Here is a 19690-nt window from a genome sequence, read left to right as displayed (position 1 = left end):
GACGACGTTGCTGCCCCTTGTCGGTGTTCTCCGGGAGCATCATTGAAGAGCTCCCAAGGTCGTGGAAGTGGGGTGTCCCGAGCAAAGACAAGAAGAGGATCAAGGACCATCTCACCGCCCTCCAAATTTTGAAGGAGAGGGGTGTGAAGGGATCGAAGATCATCGGCGCCTACCATACACGGAGGGTGGCGCCATTGATGAGCCACGCGCTCCCTCTGTACCTAATGGGGCTTGGAGCATCGCTTGAAGGGACGGCGCTTGTCGACGAAGCGCTTCCCCCCACCGAAGTGGCGCAGCGGATCAAGGTGGCAATGGTGCTTTCGAACGACAGCGCTGGTGTTATCCTTGATTTCGTGTATCCAGTGCCAGGGTATCCCCCAATGCGGCCGGAACCAGGGTTCATCGATTTTGTAAGTTCCTTTTCCCGTGCCTCCTCTTCACTTGAATTTCTGACCCCTTGAAGCTGACCTCGGGGTAGCGGGACCAACCGAAGAGACTCATCCTCGGGGATAGCCTGGCTCTGCTGTCAAAGGACCGGATCCTAGCAACAGTGAATCGCACAGCGGCCGGGTGGAATAGGAGGACGAGAGAGCTCAAGAAGAAGAAGATGCTACGGAAGCAGCAAGCACGGGATCGAGGAAAGGAGACAGGCAGTGGTGACGACGACAATGAGGATTTGTATGAGGTAGTTGCCAATGTGGATTGGGATGTCCTGAAGGATTCACTGACAGGCACCCAATTGCCCACAGAGGGACCCTTCCCGTTCCATGCGGGGGGGAGTGAGTATGTGAGGTCGGCGGAGACAGGCCAACCATCAGCCCATCCTCTGGACTAGTGGGAGCGGGTGGATCAGCTACCGCATGTAGGGTGCCAATGGAGGACCGGTGGATGGGGGAGGCGGATCCACTACCGCGCCCCATGAGCTGATAGGGGCGGGCGGATCTGTTGTCACACCTAAGGTGCCGATAGAGGGGGTGGCTCCACCGCTGTGCCCTCAGAGACAAGGGAGGCGAGACCCCCTACCCAGGAGCAGGGGCAGGCTCAAAGCGGTCCCACCCGGATGAGTTGGAGCAGGAAACTAGGGGTTCATCCCCAAAACGTTCCTACCGCCCAACGGCGCTAGAGTAAGTCACCAATTCCTCTGTTTTCCATGTTTTTCTATTTTCTATTTTTCTGTTTGGCCTTATGCCTTTTACCTCTTGTAGACTCTTGCGATGAGGCCATTCTTTGGCGCAGGTGCCTAAGAAGAGCGTTGCTCTTTAGGCGGGAGGGACGCCATCGCCTGATGTCACTCCTATTTCGGGTAGGAGCGGCGCTGATGTTGCAGTCTCGTTGGTCGGTCAGGCGCCGCCAATGGTGGCTCCCATGCCCTCGGTGGGTCAAGCGGGCACTAGGGCTGAAGAAGCGCCCTCGGAGGTTGTTGAGCAGACAACGGCGGAGGTGACTCCACTGCCTATGTTGGAGCAAACGGAGCTGCTGCCCGCGCTTGTGGCACCTCCTGTGGTGGGTGTGGCACCACAAGTTGAGGACCCAGCATCGCAAGTAGAGGTGCCCACGACCACGCCAAGCCAAGAGTAATCGAATGCTACCACGATGGTGTCCGAGGGGGCAGCGCAATCTGCACCTCCGGCGGCCCTGGCGACAGATCCTGAGGTGGGCCGAACAGAGGGGGGACACGGCCAGAGGGTCCTTGGGCATCGTGGCGATGGTGGAGAGGACCAGTGGGAGGTCGCCCTCGGCCCTAGTGTCAGGGGGCAGCCGCTCACCTGCACAGGGTGAGTCGTTGTTCCAGTGGATGGATCCCTAAGATCCAACGTCGACTCTCTTCTTGCTCGACGATGCTACCGAGAGCATAGAGCGGGGGAGTCTCGACGAAGGGATCTTAGCGATGATGGATGTCCTGGATCAAGCCAGGGTCGTCCTACGTGATGTCATTGTTCCCAATGGCCGGGTATCCGCTTGATCTTTCCTTCTATACCCTTCTTTCTTCATGTATTTTTGTACTTTTGACACTGGTCTTCTTTTTAGTCTCTTATTGCCCGTAGCCGGGAGAAGTCACGGTTCCTCCATGAGCAAAAGGGGGAATGGGACTGCCTCATCGAGGAGGCCTGGCTGCGTGGAGATGTGGGCGCCCAGCTTACTGCCGCTCAACAGTGGGAAGCCGAGGTGTGTCGGGACACGGAGGAGATTCATGGGATGTTCTAGGACCTATCGGCGAGGGTGCTGCAGGACAAGGAGGCAGCCGCTCAGATCTAAAAGGAGTGGGATGAGTTGCTCTAGAAGGATGCCGAGGCTAGCCAGCGGGCCATCGAACTCCTGGATGAGCTGGAGATGGAGCAGAATCTCAAGCTAAAAGCCGAGGATAGGTCAGCGGCGTTGCAGCAGAGGGCGAATCAGGATGCCGAGGTGATTGCTCAGCTACTGAAAGCTCTAGTTTGATTTTGGTTAATTGATGAAACCCTAAGTGCTAACCTTGTTTATCAAGATAATTATGAGATAGGTAGCACTACTCCAAGTGATGAAGCAATGATGAAGATCATGACAATGGTGATAGCATGGTGATGATCAAATGCTTGAACTTGGAAAAGAAGAAAGAGAAAAACAAAAGGCTCAAGGCAAAGGTATAAAATGTAGGAGCCATTTTGTTTTAGTGATCAAGACACTTAGTGAGTGTGATCACATTTAGAATAGATAGCCGTACTATTAAGAGGAGTGTAACTTATATCGAAATGCGGTTATCAAAGTGCCACTAGATGCTCTAACTCATTGCATATGCATTTAGGATCTAGTGGAGTGCTAATACCCTTGAAAATATTTGTGAAAATATGCTAACACATGTGCACAAGGTGTTTGCAGGGTTGAGATGGGTTTGGAAAAATGAAATGTCTATTTTCTATTGTGTCGAATGCAAAATTCTTGGTGGTTGGCACATTTGAGTAAGGGTGAAGAAGTTAGAGTTGAAATGGAGTTGGTCAAAATAATGCTGGCGTCGGTCTACTGACCGGACGCTGGGTCACTCAGTGACCGGATGCTAAAAGGCTGCGTCCGGTCGAGCTGGCAGAGAGGTCGCTAGTTTTGGTGTTGCACCGGACGCTGGACCTGAGATGCACCGGACACTGGTTTCTGCGTCCGGTCAAACTAACGGGTCTGCACAGTGGCTAAGGGTTGAGCACCGGACGCTGGCTGCGTCCGGTCAAGGTGGACCGAAGGCGTCCGGTCGGAAAAATATGCCTCGGGGAGCTTACTGGAAACGACCGGACGCTGGGGCTTCAGCGTTCGGTCAGTTTTGACCGGAGCGTCCGGTCAGCTTCGTAGTCGTTGAAATCTGACAAACAGTGTTTGAAGCTGGTGACATGTGGCGTCCATTGGGTGACCAGACGCTGAGGGCCAGTGTCCGGTCAGTATGACTGGAGCGTCCGGTCAGAGCGTGTTTTGCCCAGTGAAGGGGTATAACGGCTCTATTTGATAGGGGCTCTATTTATAGCCCCATGGCCGGCTCAAGGGACAACTCTTGCACATTTTCATTGATATAACAACCTTGTGAGCTTAGCCAAAGCCCTCCCACTCATCTCCATCATTGATCCATCATCATTGTGAGATTGGGAGAGAATCCAAGTGCATTGCTTGAGTGATTGCATCTAGAGGCACTTGGTATTCATGTTGCGCTGCGGATTTCGCTTGTTTCTCTTGGTGGTTGCCACCACCTAGATGGTTGGAGCAGCGGTGGAGGATCGGCACGAGTTGGTGATTGTTTGTGGCCGTCTCCGATGATTGTGAGGGGAGTTGTACCTTCCCCGGTGGAGCGCCGAAAGGTAACTCTAGTAAATTGCTCGTGTCATTGAGTTACCTCACTTGTGGGTCAGTTCTTGCAGTGTCCAATCATGTGGACGAGGTTTGTGAAACACCTCTTAACCACCGAACCACCAAGTGTTGGTCGACACAACGGGGACGTAGCGTGTTGGCAAGCACATGAACCTCGGGAGAAAATCGATTGTCTCTTGTCTTTGGCATTCTCCCGGTGATTGGCTATATATTCATCTTGTGATTGGTTCATCTCCTACACGGCGGTATAATCATCCTACTCACTTATTTACATTCTTGCAAACTAGTTGATACAAGCTCTTTAGTGTAATTAGAATTGAGAGCTTGCTTTATTATTTACATTCATCTAGTTGAGCTCTTTAGAATAGCAAGTTTGAGAGCTCTTAGTGAGTAGTTACATAGCAAATTTGTGTGCCTAAGTAATCATTGCAACTAGAATTGTTGGATAGGTGGCTTGCAACCCTTGTAGAGCTAGAGCAAGTTTGTATTACGCTATTTGTCATACTAATCAAATTGCTCTAGTGGATTTGTAGATTTTTAAATAGGCTATTCACCCCCCTCTAGCCATATTAGGACCTTTCAGCTACACAGGGAGCGAGATGAGCTATGCTAGACTGTAGAAAGGTTCCGCTCGGAGCATGGCACGGTCCGCAAGGAGCATGACCGGGCTGTCCGAGAGCACAACGAGGCGCGTCAGGTGGTCAACTCCCTCCGGGAGGATCTTAGAGTCACGATGACCTAAAGGTTGGAGGCCGAGAGCATCTCTGCTAGGCTAGGCATGGAGCTCGCCGAGGTGTGGGGGACTCTTCAGGTCGAGAGTGACGAGCATGATCTTCTGCACATCGCCATCGAGGTGGTCTTCGATGACCTGGGGGTGGCACGGCCAAAGGAAACTAGCTCACTTACGGCCTGTGTCGCGAGTATCATGGCATGGGTGGGCCAGCTTGAGGAGGACGCCTTTCATGTCGGGATCACCTAAGCCTTTACTATTGCCCACTCTCATTATGATCAGGAAATCAACTTGGAGGTAATGAGCCTCGGCTTCGCGCCTGGCTATGAAAACTTTGAGCTGGATGAGATTGAGAAGGCGATGACTCCCATTACGTGGAACCTAGCAAACAGGCTGAAGGACATGGTTCTCCCTTTGAGGAAGTAGTTGGTTGAATAAGTTTGATAAACATTTATCTGTAATATGTGGACAAGTGTTGGTACTTTTGTGTCCGAAAACAGATTCATAATTTTGTTTTGCAATTTTGTTTCTTTCGTTTGAGCTTACTTTCTTCCCTTTTGCATTCGAAAAAAGGTTTATGCGATCTGATCTTTCTGTTCATTAAGACTGTAGGGCCCGAGGTGTATATGGGGAAATTTCGATTGTGCTGGTGAGTAAAATTACCGTAACTGTCTGGGCATGGGCTTTTTGCAGTCTTACCAGGCATGCTTGTTTATCTGTTCCCCCGAACCTTACTGCTAGTCTCGACACGAGAAAAAGGTCTGATGCAATGACTATTTCAAAAAAAAGAAAGGAGGTATTCATTCCTTTGTCGTCCCCTGAGTGAGATCCAACCACTTGTGGTCGTTGGGGTTGGATGTTACTAGAGATCGAAGCGAGTGTAGCGACCTTACTTTTGTATTCGCACATACCCCCAACTTAGGATTTTGGCGATCGTTCTGTGACCATGCGTTTGGTCCCATTGCTCGCCCGGCCTTCCCCGAGCCCCCACGCGTGGCGGGGATTTGGTCAAGGGTCAGCTTATTTTGTGACTGTCGCCCTGTCCATAGTTTTTTGCAACTAGAGGGGTTGAGGCGGCATCACTTGCCTCGATGGCTTGAGTGACATGCCTGATGAGCTCGCTAATAGGGATGTTTGGATAGAATCTGATCCTGTCGCTTTGCGACAGGGTTGGCAAAGCCCTCGGGTGGCGTTCTATTGCTCCTTGACCTACCTTCCAATAGATTCCCCCTCTTTGGGGATTATATGAGCTCGGTAATAGGTTGGATTGAACTTAGAAGGTTGAGATGACCCTATCCGCCTCAATACGGGTTGGGCAAAGGCCATTGAGGCTCATCTATGTTTTCTTCCCTAGCTTTTGTTTGACGTGAGGTGGCCTCGGACCCTTTGTGGGTCAGCCTTTGAACCTTGGTCTCTCAATCTCGGATCGAGCAGCTCGAGCCCCCAAGCCCCTCAGGGTCTGATAGGGGTCAGTCGTGTTTCGTGCATCACTCCATCCTCAGTTTTCATGACCGGAGGGGTTGAGTTGATGACACTTGCCTTGATGGCTCGAGTGTCACACTCAATGAGCTCGCTAACGGGTATGTTGGTGTGGAATCTGGGTCCATCATTCGCTGACGGGGTCAGCAGAGCCCTCATGTGGCATTCCACTACTTCTTAACCCGCCTACCGACAGATGCCCAAGCCGTTTGGTAGGCTTAGGTGGCCCGTTGGCCTCTCCTTGATGGAGATTCTATGGGTTTGGCTCAGGGTTAGAATCGAACGAGAAAGGTCAAGATGTCCCTGGCCACTTCTGAGCGAGGTCGAGCAAGGCCACTGGGGCTCATCATGGTTTTTCTTCCCTAGCTCTATTTGACGTGAGGCGGCCTCAAGCCCTTTGCGGGCCAGCCTTCGAACCTCAGTTAGCTACCGCTCATATCGAATGAGGCAGGCGTCACTTCATGGCGCGACACGAAGCGTTGAGATGCGACGATCGCATATGCAATGTTTGGATGCATGGGTTTAATGTACGATTTAATTGAAATGAAAGTAGGGGTTGGTAATGTTACCTTGGTGGCATGAGTGACGAGAAGCTCTTACCTGACATGCTTGTGCGGGGTTCGAGTCCGACGTTCGCGATGAGGCCAGCATGACCTACATGAGCATCGCAATTTTTCATTTCCATCTCTCGGTGGTGATTCGAGCTGTTTGATTGACTTTAAGCGACCTGACAGCTTCTCCTTGAAGGAGATTCTATAGGCAGGCCCCTCCTAACCCTTCTGGAGAAGGCGAATGCAGAAGCTTGAGGGTATAGGGAACTGTGAATTCAATTATGCTGGTGAACAAAAATACCGTAGCCGCCGAGGCATAGGATCTAGTGGTTCGTCCAGTTTTACTCAAAGCTTTACACCCACACCCCATGTCTCTATTTTTTAAATGTTAGGAGAGATCAGACGATGATGATGTCTAAATAAGTAGACACTCTTGGTAGCCCCCAAGCGATATCCGTGCCCCTATCATTGCTGGGGTCGGAAGCTCGATAATGAAATTAACATGCAAAATAAGTAAATAGAGGTGCTTATCTTTCAACGGACGTTCATTTGTCATTTTACCTGGGCCGTCCGACCGACATAGGAGGCCCGTTGGGCCCCCTGGATAGGGTTTTCGTCGTCGGGTCGTTCCATGGTCCTGCCTGGGTAAGCAGGGAGTCGCCTATATGTGGGTGCACCCTAATTCTTCCGCCTGGCACGCGGTAGTGGTGGGCCATGCCTAGGCAACATCCTGTTTGATCAAGCGACATCTTGTCGACCAGAGTGTGTCCTATTGGTCTAGGTGCGTCCTCTCGGATTCCTGTCAGCATTGATTTCCCATCTGCATTAAATAGGGGAAGGAAGAGAGTTTTTTGTCCCAACCTTTCACCTTTCTATAGCTGTTGGGCTTCTTCCTTAAATAGGGAGGGGGAGGGGAGTCCTTATCCCATTCCTTCACCTGCTTCTGAGCCGCTACCTCTTCTCCTTCCTTTTCACCGAATGTGTTCGTGCGTCGCAGCGGTTCCTAAGTGAGAGAGGGTAATGCTAGGGAGAGAAAAACTCACAGATCCGCTCATGAATCTAGAGCATGATGTCGAGCTAGAGGTCCTCCAACATAGATGAGATGGTGATGGTCACCTTTGCTAAGAAGGGACCGCTTCTGCCGAAGAAGGAGGTACACTAGAGGGTGCTGAGTGTCGTCGGTTTTGCCATCGTTCGTGGCAGCCTTTCTTTGGTGGGAAACGCCCCTCGTCCAGCCGCCGTTGTGAGGGTTGTGGCTGATCATGATGGCGTAGCCCCTGGACACCCTGGCGGAGGTACTATTATCAGGGTTGTGGCTGATGACGATGGCGTAATCCCTAGACGCCCCGGCGAGGGTGTCATTATCAAGGTTGCGGCTGATGACGATAGCGTAGTCCCTAGGTGCCTCAGTGAGGGCACCATGGTCATCGACATGGTGCTCGACATTGCAGATGATGACACCCTCAAGGATCTCACAAAGCGATAGGACATCATCGATGGAGAGCGTGGCATGACGACCGTAGTAGTGCTCATAGTAGAACTGATCAGAAACTGTAATTGAATAAGTTTGTGATGGAGCCCTAGAGTGAATAGTCTTCTATATTTATGAATATATCAGTCCTTTTCATGATGAAATTACTTTGTAAGCGATGAATTTGTGCAAAAAATGAACAAGTTCTTAAATTTTGTTATAACAAATAGCTTTTCAGCTCTTCTCCCTCTTTTTGGCAAAGAGGTCTAGTGCCTTCCAACCCTTCCCATTGTTAAGGTCGCAAAAAACTCGAAGTGCGAGTGAGCCAATCCTGATCACGCTGGTGAGCAAGAAGGCCATAGCCACTAGGGCGTAGGTTTCCCGTAGTCCTACCAGTTATACTCAGATTTTGTTCCTGAAATCCTAGTCCTTAGGACTTGTCATGAGAAAAAGGGGGAAACTCAGAGAATGTTTCCAAAGATAACACAGAGAGTGTTTGCAAGATAAACGTACTTATATCAGCCCCGAGTGAGGTCTGACCCCTCACACTTTGTAGGGGTCGGATGTCACTAAAGATCAGAAATTTTTTGAAGACAAGAACTGATAAGAAAAAGTATTTGTTTATTTAAGGGTAAAAATGACGTAGTTGCTCAATGTTCAAGGCATTGGTGAAGACCTCACCGTCGATAGTTTTCAACTTGTAGGTGCCTGGCCAGAGTACTTCCACGATGACATATAGCCCTTCCCAGGGCGGGGAGAGCTTGTGACGATCCTTGTTGCTTTGCATGAGGCAAAGAACCACGTCCCTGACATTGAAGGGTCAGTCCCGCACCTGTCAGTTGTGGTACCATCGTAGCACCTACTAGTACTTGGCCGAACAGAGGAGAGCGATGTCGCAAGCTTCATCTAGTTGGTCCATGGTGTCTTGGTGGGATGCCTTGGCTCCCTATTCATCATATGCTCTGATTCTTGGTGCTCTATAGTCAAGGTCGGTTGGGAGGATGGCCTTAGAACCATAGACCATAAAGAAAGGCGTGTAGCTGGTGGCCTGGCTAGGAGTTGTCCTCAGGCTCTAGAGCACCGTAGGGAGCTCAGCGACCCAGTGTGCACCAAACTTGTTCAACCAGTTGAAGATCCTAGGCTTGAGGCCTTGTAGGAGCTTGTCATTTGTGCGCTCGACCTGCCCATTCGTTCGAGGGTGCACGACGGCAGCCCAATCGACCCGAAAGTGTTGTTCATTGCAGAATCGAATGAATTTCTTGCTGGTGAACTATGTGCCATTGTCCATGATGATGGAGTTTAGTACTCCAAAGCAATGGATGATGTCAAGGAAGAACAACACATCTTGCTCGGACTTGATTACGGAGATCGACCGAGCTTCGATCCATTTTGTGAACTTGTCTATGGTGATAAGTAAGTGGGTGTAGTCCCTGGGTTCCTTCTTGAGAGGCCCAACCAGATCGAGCCCCCAGACCATGAAGGGCCACGTGATGGGGATCATCTGGAGTGCCTGGGCTGAGAGGTGAGTTTGTCGAGCGTAGTACTGGCACCCTTCATAGGTGCGTACGATCTACTCGGCGTCGGCTACTATAGTGGGCTAGTAGAAGCCTTGTTGGAATGCTTTCCCAACTAAGGTTCTAGGCGCGGCGTGGTGACCACAGACCCCACCATGGATATCGCTCAGCAAAAGCTTCCCCTATTCGATGGGGATACAGAGCTGTAGGATCCTGGTGTGGCTCCATTTGTACAGTTCGCCCTCTACAAGAACAAAGGACTTGGCGCGATGTGCGAGCCGCCGAGCTTTCGTCTTGTCCATCAGTAGCATGTCATGGAGGAGGTAGTCAAGGAAGAGTGTTCTCCAATCATCCAGAGGGTTGGGCTCTGTTGCTGGATCCTCTTCAAGCTCCATGACCTTAGGGCCAGAGGGAGTCGTTAGTTGGTCAGCCCCCGAGGCTAGATCAGATAGGCCATCGTCGGCCCATTCTGACCCTTTATAGCATACCGAGGGCTTATGTTGGTCGCTGGCAAAGATGCCCATTGGCATTGGCTCTCAACTGGACGCCGCTTTTGCGAGTGCGTTGACTGCCTCATTGAGGCGCCCTAGGATGTGATTGAGTTCGAGGCTATCAAATTTGTCCTCCAGCCGTCGAACCTCTTGGTAGTACACAACCATCTTGGTGTTGTGATAGCTCGACTCCTTTATAACTTGGTTGACGACTAGCTAAGAGTTGCCCCAGATGTCGAGGCATCGGATGCCCAACTTGATGGCGATTCGTAGGCCGTTGATGAGCGCTTCATACTTAGTCACATTATTTGATGAGGGGAAATGGAGCTGAACCTTGTACCTCATGTGGACCCTAAGGGGTGATACGAAGACCAGCCCTACGCTGATACCCTTCTTCATCAGTGATCCATCAAAGTACATCGTCTAGTACTCTTGATCAACGACCACCGGTGGTGTCTGGACCTCGGTCCATTCCGTGATGAAGTCAGCCAACACCTAGGACTTGATCGCCGTTTAGGAGGCATAAGTGATGCCTTAATCCATCAACTCGAGTGCACACTTTGTGGTTCTTCCCATGGCGTCCTAGCTCTGGACGACCTCACCGAGGGGGAACGATATCACAACCATCCCGGTATGTGATTCGAAGTAGTGGCATAGCTTCCTCTTAGTGATGAGGACAGCATACAGGAGCTTCTGGATTTGGGAGTAGCAGGTCTTGGAGTCAGATAGTACCTCATTGATGAAGTACATAGGGCGCTGCACCTTAAGGGCATGCCCTTCTTCCTCTTGCTCTACTACCAGGGCAGCATTGACCATTGGTGTGATGGCCGCTATGTATAGTAGGAGGGATTCTTCATCGCTCGGAGGAACTAGGATCGGGGGCCTAGTCAGAAGCAGTTTGACAATGTCAAGTGCCTCCTGGGCCTCGGACGTCCACTCGAAGTGGTCGGCTTTTTTAAAGAGTTGATAAAGGGGGAGACCTCATTCGCCAAGGCATGAGATGAAGTGGCTGAGGGTGATGAGGCACCCTATGATTCATTGAACCCCTTTACGTTCTTGATCGGGCCCATCCTTGTGATGGTTGAAATCTTTTCTAGGTTGGCTTCAATGCCACGCTCGGAGACAATGAAGCTGAGCAGCATGCCCCTCGGGACCCCAAAAACACACTTCTCGGGATTGAGTTTGATGCCATTCGCCCGGAGTTTCGCAAAGGTTTGCTCAAGATCAGCAATGAGGTGGTCAGCCCGTTTGGACTTAACTATGATGTTATCAACGTAGGCCTCAACGGTTCGCCCGATGGGGTCTCTAAAGCATCTAAGCATACAACGCTGGTACGTAGCCCCAGCATTCTTTAGTCCGAATGGCATTGAAACATAGCAGAATGATTCAAAGGGAGTGATGAAAGATGTCGCGAGCTGGTTGGACTCTTTCATCTTGATTTGATGGTAGCCAGAGTACGCATCAAGGAAGCAGAGGGTTTCACACCCTAAGGTAGAGTCGACTATTTGGTCTATGCGAGACAAAGGAAATGGATCTTTTGGGCATGCTTTGTTGATGCCCGTATAGTCAACACACATCCCCCATTTCCCGCTCTTCTTTCATACAAGAACAGGATTAGATAACCAATCTAGGTGGTGTACTTCCCTGATGAATCCGGTGGCCGATAGTTTTGCTATCTCCACCAATGGCCCTACGCTTTTCCTCATCGAAGCGACGCAGTCGTTGCTTCACCGGCTTGGAGCCTAAATGGATTTTCAAGGTATGCTCGGCGACCTCCCTTGGAATGCCTAGCGTATCTAAGGGTTTCCATGCAAAAGATGTCTTTGTTGCCACGGAGAAAGTCAACGAGCGTGCTTTCCTATTCGGAGGAAAGCATAGTACCAATGTGTACCGTTTTACCCTTGGAGCTGCTGGGATCTATGAGGACCTCCTTAGAGCCCTCTGCCGATTCGAACAACCTGGTTGACTTCTTTGCATTGGGTGCTTCTTCGGCGACCTCCTCCCTAAGGGCAGCGAGCTTCCTAGAGGCGATGATTGTCGTGGCGTGGCCATAACACTTGACCTCACACTCGTAGGTGTGCTGGAAGGAGGTACCAACGGTGATGATCCCATGAGGGCCCAACATCTTTAGCTTGAGGTATGTATAGTTGGGGATGGCCATGAACTTCATGTAGCTTGGTTGTCCTAGGATCGCGTGGAAGGTTCCAAGGAACCCAACCACCTCGAAGGTGAGGGTCTTAGTTTGGTAATTGAACTGATCCCCAAAGGTAACGGACAGATTGATTTGCCCAAGTGGCATGGCCTGCTTCCCAGGCATGATGTCGTGGAAAGGCTCTTAGGTTGGGCAGAGACGCGTTCATTCGACGCCCATCACGTCAAGCGTCTTGGCGTACATGATGTTGAGGCTACTGGCTCCATCCATCAGTACTTTGGTGAGTCGCTTTGGGCTAACGATTGGGTCAACCACAAGCGGATATCTTCTCGGGTGTGGGACGATATCCGGATGGTTAGTCCGATCGAAAGATATGGCAGACTCCGACCACCGAAGGATGGGAGGTGTGGCCGGTTGGGCCGTGTAGACTTGGCAGCGTGTGACCTTCTAACGATGTTTGGAGTCATAGGCTGCTGATCCTCCAAAGATCATGAGGCAGCCATCCAGCATTGGAAAGCCATCGTCCTTCTCCTCTACGTCGTCCGTAGTGGGGGTAGGTTCCTTCCCCTACTCCCCTTTGTTGGAGCCTCCAGACAAGAACCACCGCATGAGGCTACAATCCTTGAGCAGATGCTTAATGGGAAAGGCGTGGTTCGGGCACGGCCCCTTGAGCATTTTTTGAAGTGGTTTGGAGTGCCCTCCATGAGCTTTCAACCACCCTTGCAGTCAGTAGTGGCCATGGGCGAGTCCTCGCTCTATTGCTTCTTATTCTTCCTTTTGGCGGAACGATTGGAGATGCCTTCGCCGGCACCCTCGTCTCGCCTTGCCTTGCCCTCGAGGCGATCAAAGATCACTCCGACCACCTCTTCTCCTGAGGCATGGCTGGTGGCGATGTCTAGGAGTTCCTTAGTGGTTCATGAGCCCTTGTGTCCTAGCTTATGAACTAAGGACTCGTAGGTCATCTCGGACAGGAAGGCTCCTATCACATTGACGTCGGCGATGTTAGGAAGCTCATTGCACTGCTGGGAGAAGCACCGAATGTACCCACAGAGGGTCTCACTAACCTTCTAATGGCAGTTCTTGAGGTCCCATGGGTTCTAAGGGCACTTATACGTGCCCTAGAAGTTTCCCACAAAGATCTCCTTCAGATCCACCCAACTCTGGATTGCGTTGGACGACAGGTGTTTCAACCATGCTCGGGCCAAATCGGCCAAGAACAGTGGAAGGTTTGAATAATGAAGTTGTCATTATCCGCACCACTGGCTTGACAAGCAAGCCGATAGTCTTCAAGCCAAAGTCTGGGGTCTATCTCCATAGAGTATTTAGGGATATTGGTAGGTGGTCGATACCTTGGTGGGAATGCAGCGTTGAGGATATGCTGACTGAAGGCCTAAGGCCCAGGCAGGCCAGGGCTTGGGCTCTGGTCCTTGTCGCTATCATAGCATCCACCACGTCGAGGATTGTAGTCACGGCGAGCTCCTTCCCTTGGGTCGCTGTAGGCGTGTCTACGGGTGTCGATGGTGCTATGTGCGTCACGGTTGTGGCCGAGACATTGGTGTACTAGGATCATAGCGCGCTGCCTTGTGGTGCTTGGTGGACTGATGCATCCCTGGCAGGGCGCACCAAGGGCGTACGCTGGCTGGTGTTGAGCTCGCGTCACCAAGACAGCAAGCTCTCCACCTGCTGTGCTGCCGCATGCTCAAGTAGCGCGTGAATTTCATGGTGAGCCCAATGATCCTCGGGTGTTGCAGCCTCTGGAAGGCCATGGAGCAAAGCCGTTGCGGCGACGATGTTCTGGCTTGCCCGAGCGAAGTGAGGAAGGGTTTCATCGTCAGTGATGATCCTTCGGTTCATGTCACAAGCCATGGTGCGTGCGCGCCCACCGTCTCCGCGGCGCTCAATCTCCTAATCAACCTCCGTGTACTCTGGGACAACCTGTTGTCCGGCTTCGTCTATCTCCCACTTTTGGGCTCTCAGCTGCTCCACCCCTATGTGTGTTGGGGCCACTATCCCCCCTTCGGTTCCGTCGCTGAGGTTGCCCACCGGGGTAGCCTCATCCACAGAGACGCTTTCGACGTGTCCCTCGGGGGTACCCGCCATGAAACATTCCTAGGAGGGGTGATGGCTCCCCCTACTGGAGTCAGAGCCAGAGTCTGACCCTAGCCCCTCCCCGAGGAGGTCATGGAGGGATTCCGTGATGCTTTTGATCATCCCTACAAACTCGTTATTCGTGGGGGATGGGACTGTGCGTTGTGCCACAAGGTGGCTAACGGTCGCCGTGGCGTTACGGAGACCGAACGGAAGCGCCGTTGGGGCGCTCCATGCAGAGTGTTCCGGAGAGAGGGTGAGGCGGCGTGGGTCCTCCCTGGACGGCCGGGGTCCGAGGGAGACACCAGGCTGGCGCTTAAGCCTCCCATAGTTGAAGCCGATGGAGGGGAGAGATTGGATGGCGACATGGGCCAACACCAACTCTCCTCCCATCATGACGATAAAGTCTAGGTCACCGAAACGCACATGTGCGCCCGGGACCCAGCTGATTGAATGGCTAGCCATCCGAGGCTTGATTTGGAACGCGCAAAGGCTCCTACATGGCACGCCAACTGTCGGTGTTTCGAACAAACACCAACTAGTAAATTTATAATTGTTGCGTGTTAGGCTCGGATGATGTACTAAAGGATACAAGGTTTATACTGGTTTGGACAGAACATCCCTATGTCTAGTCTGTTGCTGCTCATGTTATTAGTAACGAAAAAGGTTCGTAGTAGAGGGTATAAATGGTCGAGAGAGGGACATGTCCCAAGTCTCTGATGAAAAGGTCGAAAGGACGCCAAGAGCTCAGTTGCTGCTTGACTATGTCTTGTGTGTCAAAACGATCGGTCCCTTTAGTGGGGTGTCCTACCCTCCCTTTTATAGACCAAGGGGGAGCAGAGGTTACAGATGGGAGAAAGAGGAAAAAAACCAAATGTAGAGAAAGTCCTTCGAGGGTGACGGGTCTTCCTTTTCCCTTAAGCCTGCCCTGCTGACCTAGCAGACCACGACAGGGATAGCATGTTTCGCCGATCCTGATAGGGCCAGGCTCTGACTTTGTTTCAGCGAGTGGTCATGTCCCATCCTCCCCCAGCGGACGGTGCAGTGCGTCAGGGCACCGAGCCATGACTCTACGAGGAGTAGACGGGGAAATGACTATACGCTGTCACTGTAGATGATGTGAGTTCTTCCTTGGATTGTAGCGGTTGTCGTATGCCTATGTTAATATCCACGCCCGAGGGCTGATGGCGGCGCCTACAACATTGTGGGACAAAAGTCGACGTCTACAATACTATTCGAGCACTGTTAGGTCGAAAATGGCTTAAAGCGCCCGTCCCATCGTATCATGACGGTACCTTCCTGCAGGCGTGCAGGGCATGATCCTTGGTACTGCGGTTTGACTCAAATGTCCTGTCGTACCCTGTGCTTGTCATTATGAAGGAGCAGGGTGCAATCGTCGGGCGAGACGGAGCCGGCCCTCAGTTGTCGGGCGAGGCAGAGCCTGCCCTCAGCCGTCGGGCGAGGCGGAGCCCACCCTCGGACGTCGGGCGGGGCGGAACCAGCCCTCAGACGTCGGGCGAGGCGGAGCCAGCCCTCAGCCGTTGGGCGGGGCGGAGCCTGTCCTCAGACGTCGGGCGAGGCGGAGCTAGCCCTTAGCCGTCGGGCGAGGCGGAGTCTAGCCCTCGGGGGTCAGGCGAGGCGGAACCAATCTTTCGTCGTTCGGGCAAGAAGCGTAGTAGCGTTCTTGTCTAACCGGAAGCGTCAACGTTCGATGGTTATTAGTTCCACCTCATTGGGTACCCCGGTATTAGGTCCCCGACAACCTTCGTCCGTAAAAGAACGCAACTATGAGTTGTGTGCCATATAAAGTGGTTCACGTTTAACTAAGTTCCTGATAAATAGTATTCACATTTATGACTCCAAATCAATTTATCATAAAAATACACTTCGTAATTAATCTATTGATATTTATTTAATATTATAAATATTTATAATTTTTAATTTATAATTGGTCAAAGTTGATACACTAACGCATGACAGTGTTCCAAAATTATATTTTTTGGGGGGCGGATGGAGTATCTTCTAGTAGTTCTTTTATTCGCACAATAGCAATACAATACAAACTATGCGAGTTTTTTTTTGTTTACAATAGCAATACAACTATGTGAGACTATCCTAATGATGATTGACTGGCTGACTGTCACCATATTGTATAGCTGAGTCTGGTGATGGTTCCAGGCATCCTTTTTTTTCCACTTCTACCAGTGCCAGCGGAAAAAAAAATCATTGGTCATAGACATATGATAGCAAAGTTATGTGTTCACAAAATCTCGCGAGCTGGAACATCAAGGTACTGGTCTAATATAGGCGACAGATATCACCAGGCTGAAATGTCAAATGTGACGGCTAGCCTGGCACTAACAAGAAACTCCAAGTGTCTCTGTTATTACCAGATTGTACTCGGAACAAAAGGTGTAAACAGTTTGGTTATTGAAATAGGCTAGCATAACGGCAGCTCTACCAAAGTTATTGACACAGCCGACATTTCCTGCAGTCACACCAACACGAACACCGAAACGCCTTGGCTGGTAGCTTGGCTCACATCTTCAGTCCCGTCGTCCACGTCCCCTGAACACTGGGCCGTTTCGTTACGTGTCTGGTTCGCAGCTTCACCACTTTCCTACCCAGAGAGTTCCTTAGCCTTGTGGCCTGCAGGAGTATTTCCTCTGGCGGTAAATTTCTCACACAGACTACTCGCTCGTTATGGTTTTCTGCACAACAACAAGGCTAGTTAGAAAATTGAGAACAAAACAAAATCAGCGTAGCAGTGGAAATTACAAAGATAAGACAACAAGAAAACAGCAGCTATAGGACAGCTGCGTTCAAGGAATTATACAATCCAAACCCATAATAATTTTTTTCACTAGTGGAAAATACCAATCCTATCCTACAGGATCTTGCTTGCGTATGCAGTATTGTAATGGCTCCATATACAGGATCAATCTGACAATACAAGAATCTGTATCAATCCATATAAGACGGCCCTCTTATCCCACAAAAATTGCTAACCAATCCTATTCCGTCCAATCCAAGGTAGGTGTAACCATCCATCCTCCCAACGCTGATGAGGATCATGAAATGTGCTCAATTTCAATGGAGGTTTTATCTTGAACGTGATATATTTAAACTAAGATATGTTCACCTTCGGGCGTGTTATTCTGAACAGGTATTCAAGCTTGTGCAGATAGAACAGAGAAAAACAGGGCAAATAAGGATTCAAGGAAGGATGCTACACAGCCTGGATGCATAGATGATAGACGGGAACAGGACGATGGAAGTTCAAGTTCACATTCATATGATGCGATTCAAGGCTGATATTTATATTTCCCATTTCCTTTTTATTTCCCTTTATTTCTTTCTTTCACACTTCTTCATCTCTTACCCCGTCTTGAGGTTTTCCTTTCTTCTTACTTTCTCCTCTCTCTCTCTCTCTCTGCCTTTCCTTTGTTTTAACATTTTTTTACTCCTCAGCCATCTTTGTGCTTGCCTGTTGCACTTATTTTACAGTTCGGTTTATACATGTACAGCTCTCTTCTTTCATTAATGAAATTAAGGCAGGGGCCTCCCCTCCCGACTTCCACTCTTCCAGAGAGAGAGAGAGAAGACGGAGACCCAGAAATGGTCATGATGTGCAATTTTCATCTTAACATGGTAGGTTAAGCTACATTGTATTCCTATAGCGTCTTCTCAATGCCAATCCATACCATAAGTTGTATCCCTATCAGGAAACTAGTTCCACAGAATTCATAAATTGCAATGGAAAAGAAAAGTACCCAAGATCTTACTGTAAATTCCCTTCAAGTTAGGATGTTGACCGCGGACAAGCTCTGTCACCACTTCTAAGTGTGGATTCTTTTCCTTAAAGGCTGGAAGATGTGCCTCCATGAAGGCCCTGCAATCAGAAAAGGTGCTAGTTGTTAAAGAGCAGATTCAGGTATTGGTATCCAGTAATGAATAGTACTAACCAGCACCATGTTTGATCTGAAGCCCATACAACTGCCACTAAACTGTAGTGTACTGCTGTACAAGGAAAGCGCTATAGCTCGAGCTAAAATCTGATGAACCAACACAAGCACAGGCATAGAGTGCCTGATTCTATTGTTGCAACAAATAGCATGTAATTGATCTAAATCGCGACTAAATGGGCAGCTCTTTTAACTCATTCCCATACATCAGTACCCCCTAGTCCCACAACACATTTCTGTCTAGAAATGAAATTTCCACACAGAAATGCCCTAGAAAAGCTAAAGAAGCAACAGGATAGTTGTCTTCAGTTCCAACTTCCAAATTGTAACTGCATACACACCACACTCGTCTGCAACGACGAATCCTTGGCTGGGCACATTCGACCAACCATCTGACCAATTCCCGCATTGAACATGTATTAGCAGGATCTCAACTAATTCTAGCAACAGAACTTAGGAAATCATACGAAAACACTATGGTCTAATGGTACTACCACCGTGTGAGGAACCAAACTATATCATCATACCTGATGCCCCTGCTGCTCCCTCCCCAATCGCAGTAGTTTACCACGAGCTTCTGCAGCTGCCAGACCCCCCTCAGTGCCATCCTGCCGCAGGGGCGGACCCAATAAAGCACATAGGCGTACACATGTACAACCGACATTCAAAAATCGAAGTAAGCATGATTCATATATACACTTGTGATTATATCAAATCCGAATACAGATAGCCAAATAGATTAAGTTAGAGTTCAGGAGCTCAGATTTGCAAAGCAGGAAGGAAGAAGAAGGGGCGGACATACCTGGTGTGGTGGGTGCTCGCCGCCGGCAAAGGGCCTGACGAAGACCTGGGCAGCTGGGCGTAGGGCGGCGGCGGTCGCCTTGTTGTCGCGCACGCGAGGTGAACGCATGAGAGGAATATTCTTCGGGCCTGTTTACAGCTAGCTTCTTCACAAGCGCTAATGGGCCGGCCTATCCTTTGTTTTTTCTTTTTCTGCAGGTACACGAGAATGACTACGCTGGTTCATTAGGGAGAGCGGCCCATGAAATTGGTTCATTCTTTCTCCCTTTCCTTTTTATTTTTTCCTTTCATTTTCCATGACACTTGGTTCCCTCTTTTTATTTTGCTTCTAACTGTTTTTATCCTTATAACTCTTTTCATTAACAATCATCTCTTTTTCAGATCCACTAGTTAAGCTTTTCCCTGTTTGTCACTAGACTAGGAGTAAAATCTGTTATGTCTTTGTAAATTTGTGTTCTAATCCATTTTTATATTCCTTTTGTTTCACAAAAATATGTCATCAGCATTTTCTACAAAATCTGCAGAATTTTTTCTTGTGATTTTAGTTTTTTTTATATTGGAACAAATTCTCTCATGGTGCCAGAATAAATTTGTCCTTTCGGTCATGAAATAGGAATCTTTTTCAT

At 49.9% G+C, this 19690-nt stretch overlaps 1 protein-coding gene across 1 annotated transcript; it reads right to left on the bottom strand.

The window, feature by feature from the left end:
- Nucleotides 1-16496: 16496 nt before the first annotated feature.
- On the bottom strand, nucleotides 16497-19194 carry LOC136540423 (large ribosomal subunit protein mL43-like). Its single transcript, XM_066532433.1, has 4 exons — nucleotides 19066-19194; nucleotides 18791-18871; nucleotides 18084-18190; nucleotides 16497-17009 (listed from the first exon to the last, which is right to left on the bottom strand). Exons 2-4 carry the CDS (start codon nucleotides 18868-18870, stop codon nucleotides 16837-16839), a joined length of 360 nt encoding a protein of 119 aa, XP_066388530.1. The 5' UTR covers nucleotide 18871; nucleotides 19066-19194; the 3' UTR covers nucleotides 16497-16836.
- Nucleotides 19195-19690: the final 496 nt, after the last annotated feature.

This window comes from Miscanthus floridulus, chromosome 2 (genome assembly GCF_019320115.1).
Source record: "Miscanthus floridulus cultivar M001 chromosome 2, ASM1932011v1, whole genome shotgun sequence".
Lineage (NCBI taxonomy): Eukaryota > Viridiplantae > Streptophyta > Magnoliopsida > Poales > Poaceae > Miscanthus > Miscanthus floridulus.
This window is presented reverse-complemented; position numbering and strand designations above follow the sequence as displayed.

Excerpts from the sequence above, each read along its gene's own strand:
- LOC136540423 (XM_066532433.1), bottom strand. The coding sequence starts at position 18,870 with ATGGCACTGAGGGGGGTCTGGCAGCTGCAGAAGCTCGTGGTAAACTAC. Across the intron at positions 18,191-18,790 it reads GGGAGCAGCAGGGGCATCAG|GGCCTTCATGGAGGCACATC; the intron begins GTATGATGATAT and ends TTCTGATTGCAG. Across the intron at positions 17,010-18,083 it reads TAACTTGAAGGGAATTTACA|AAAACCATAACGAGCGAGTA; the intron begins GTAAGATCTTGG and ends GTTGTTGTGCAG.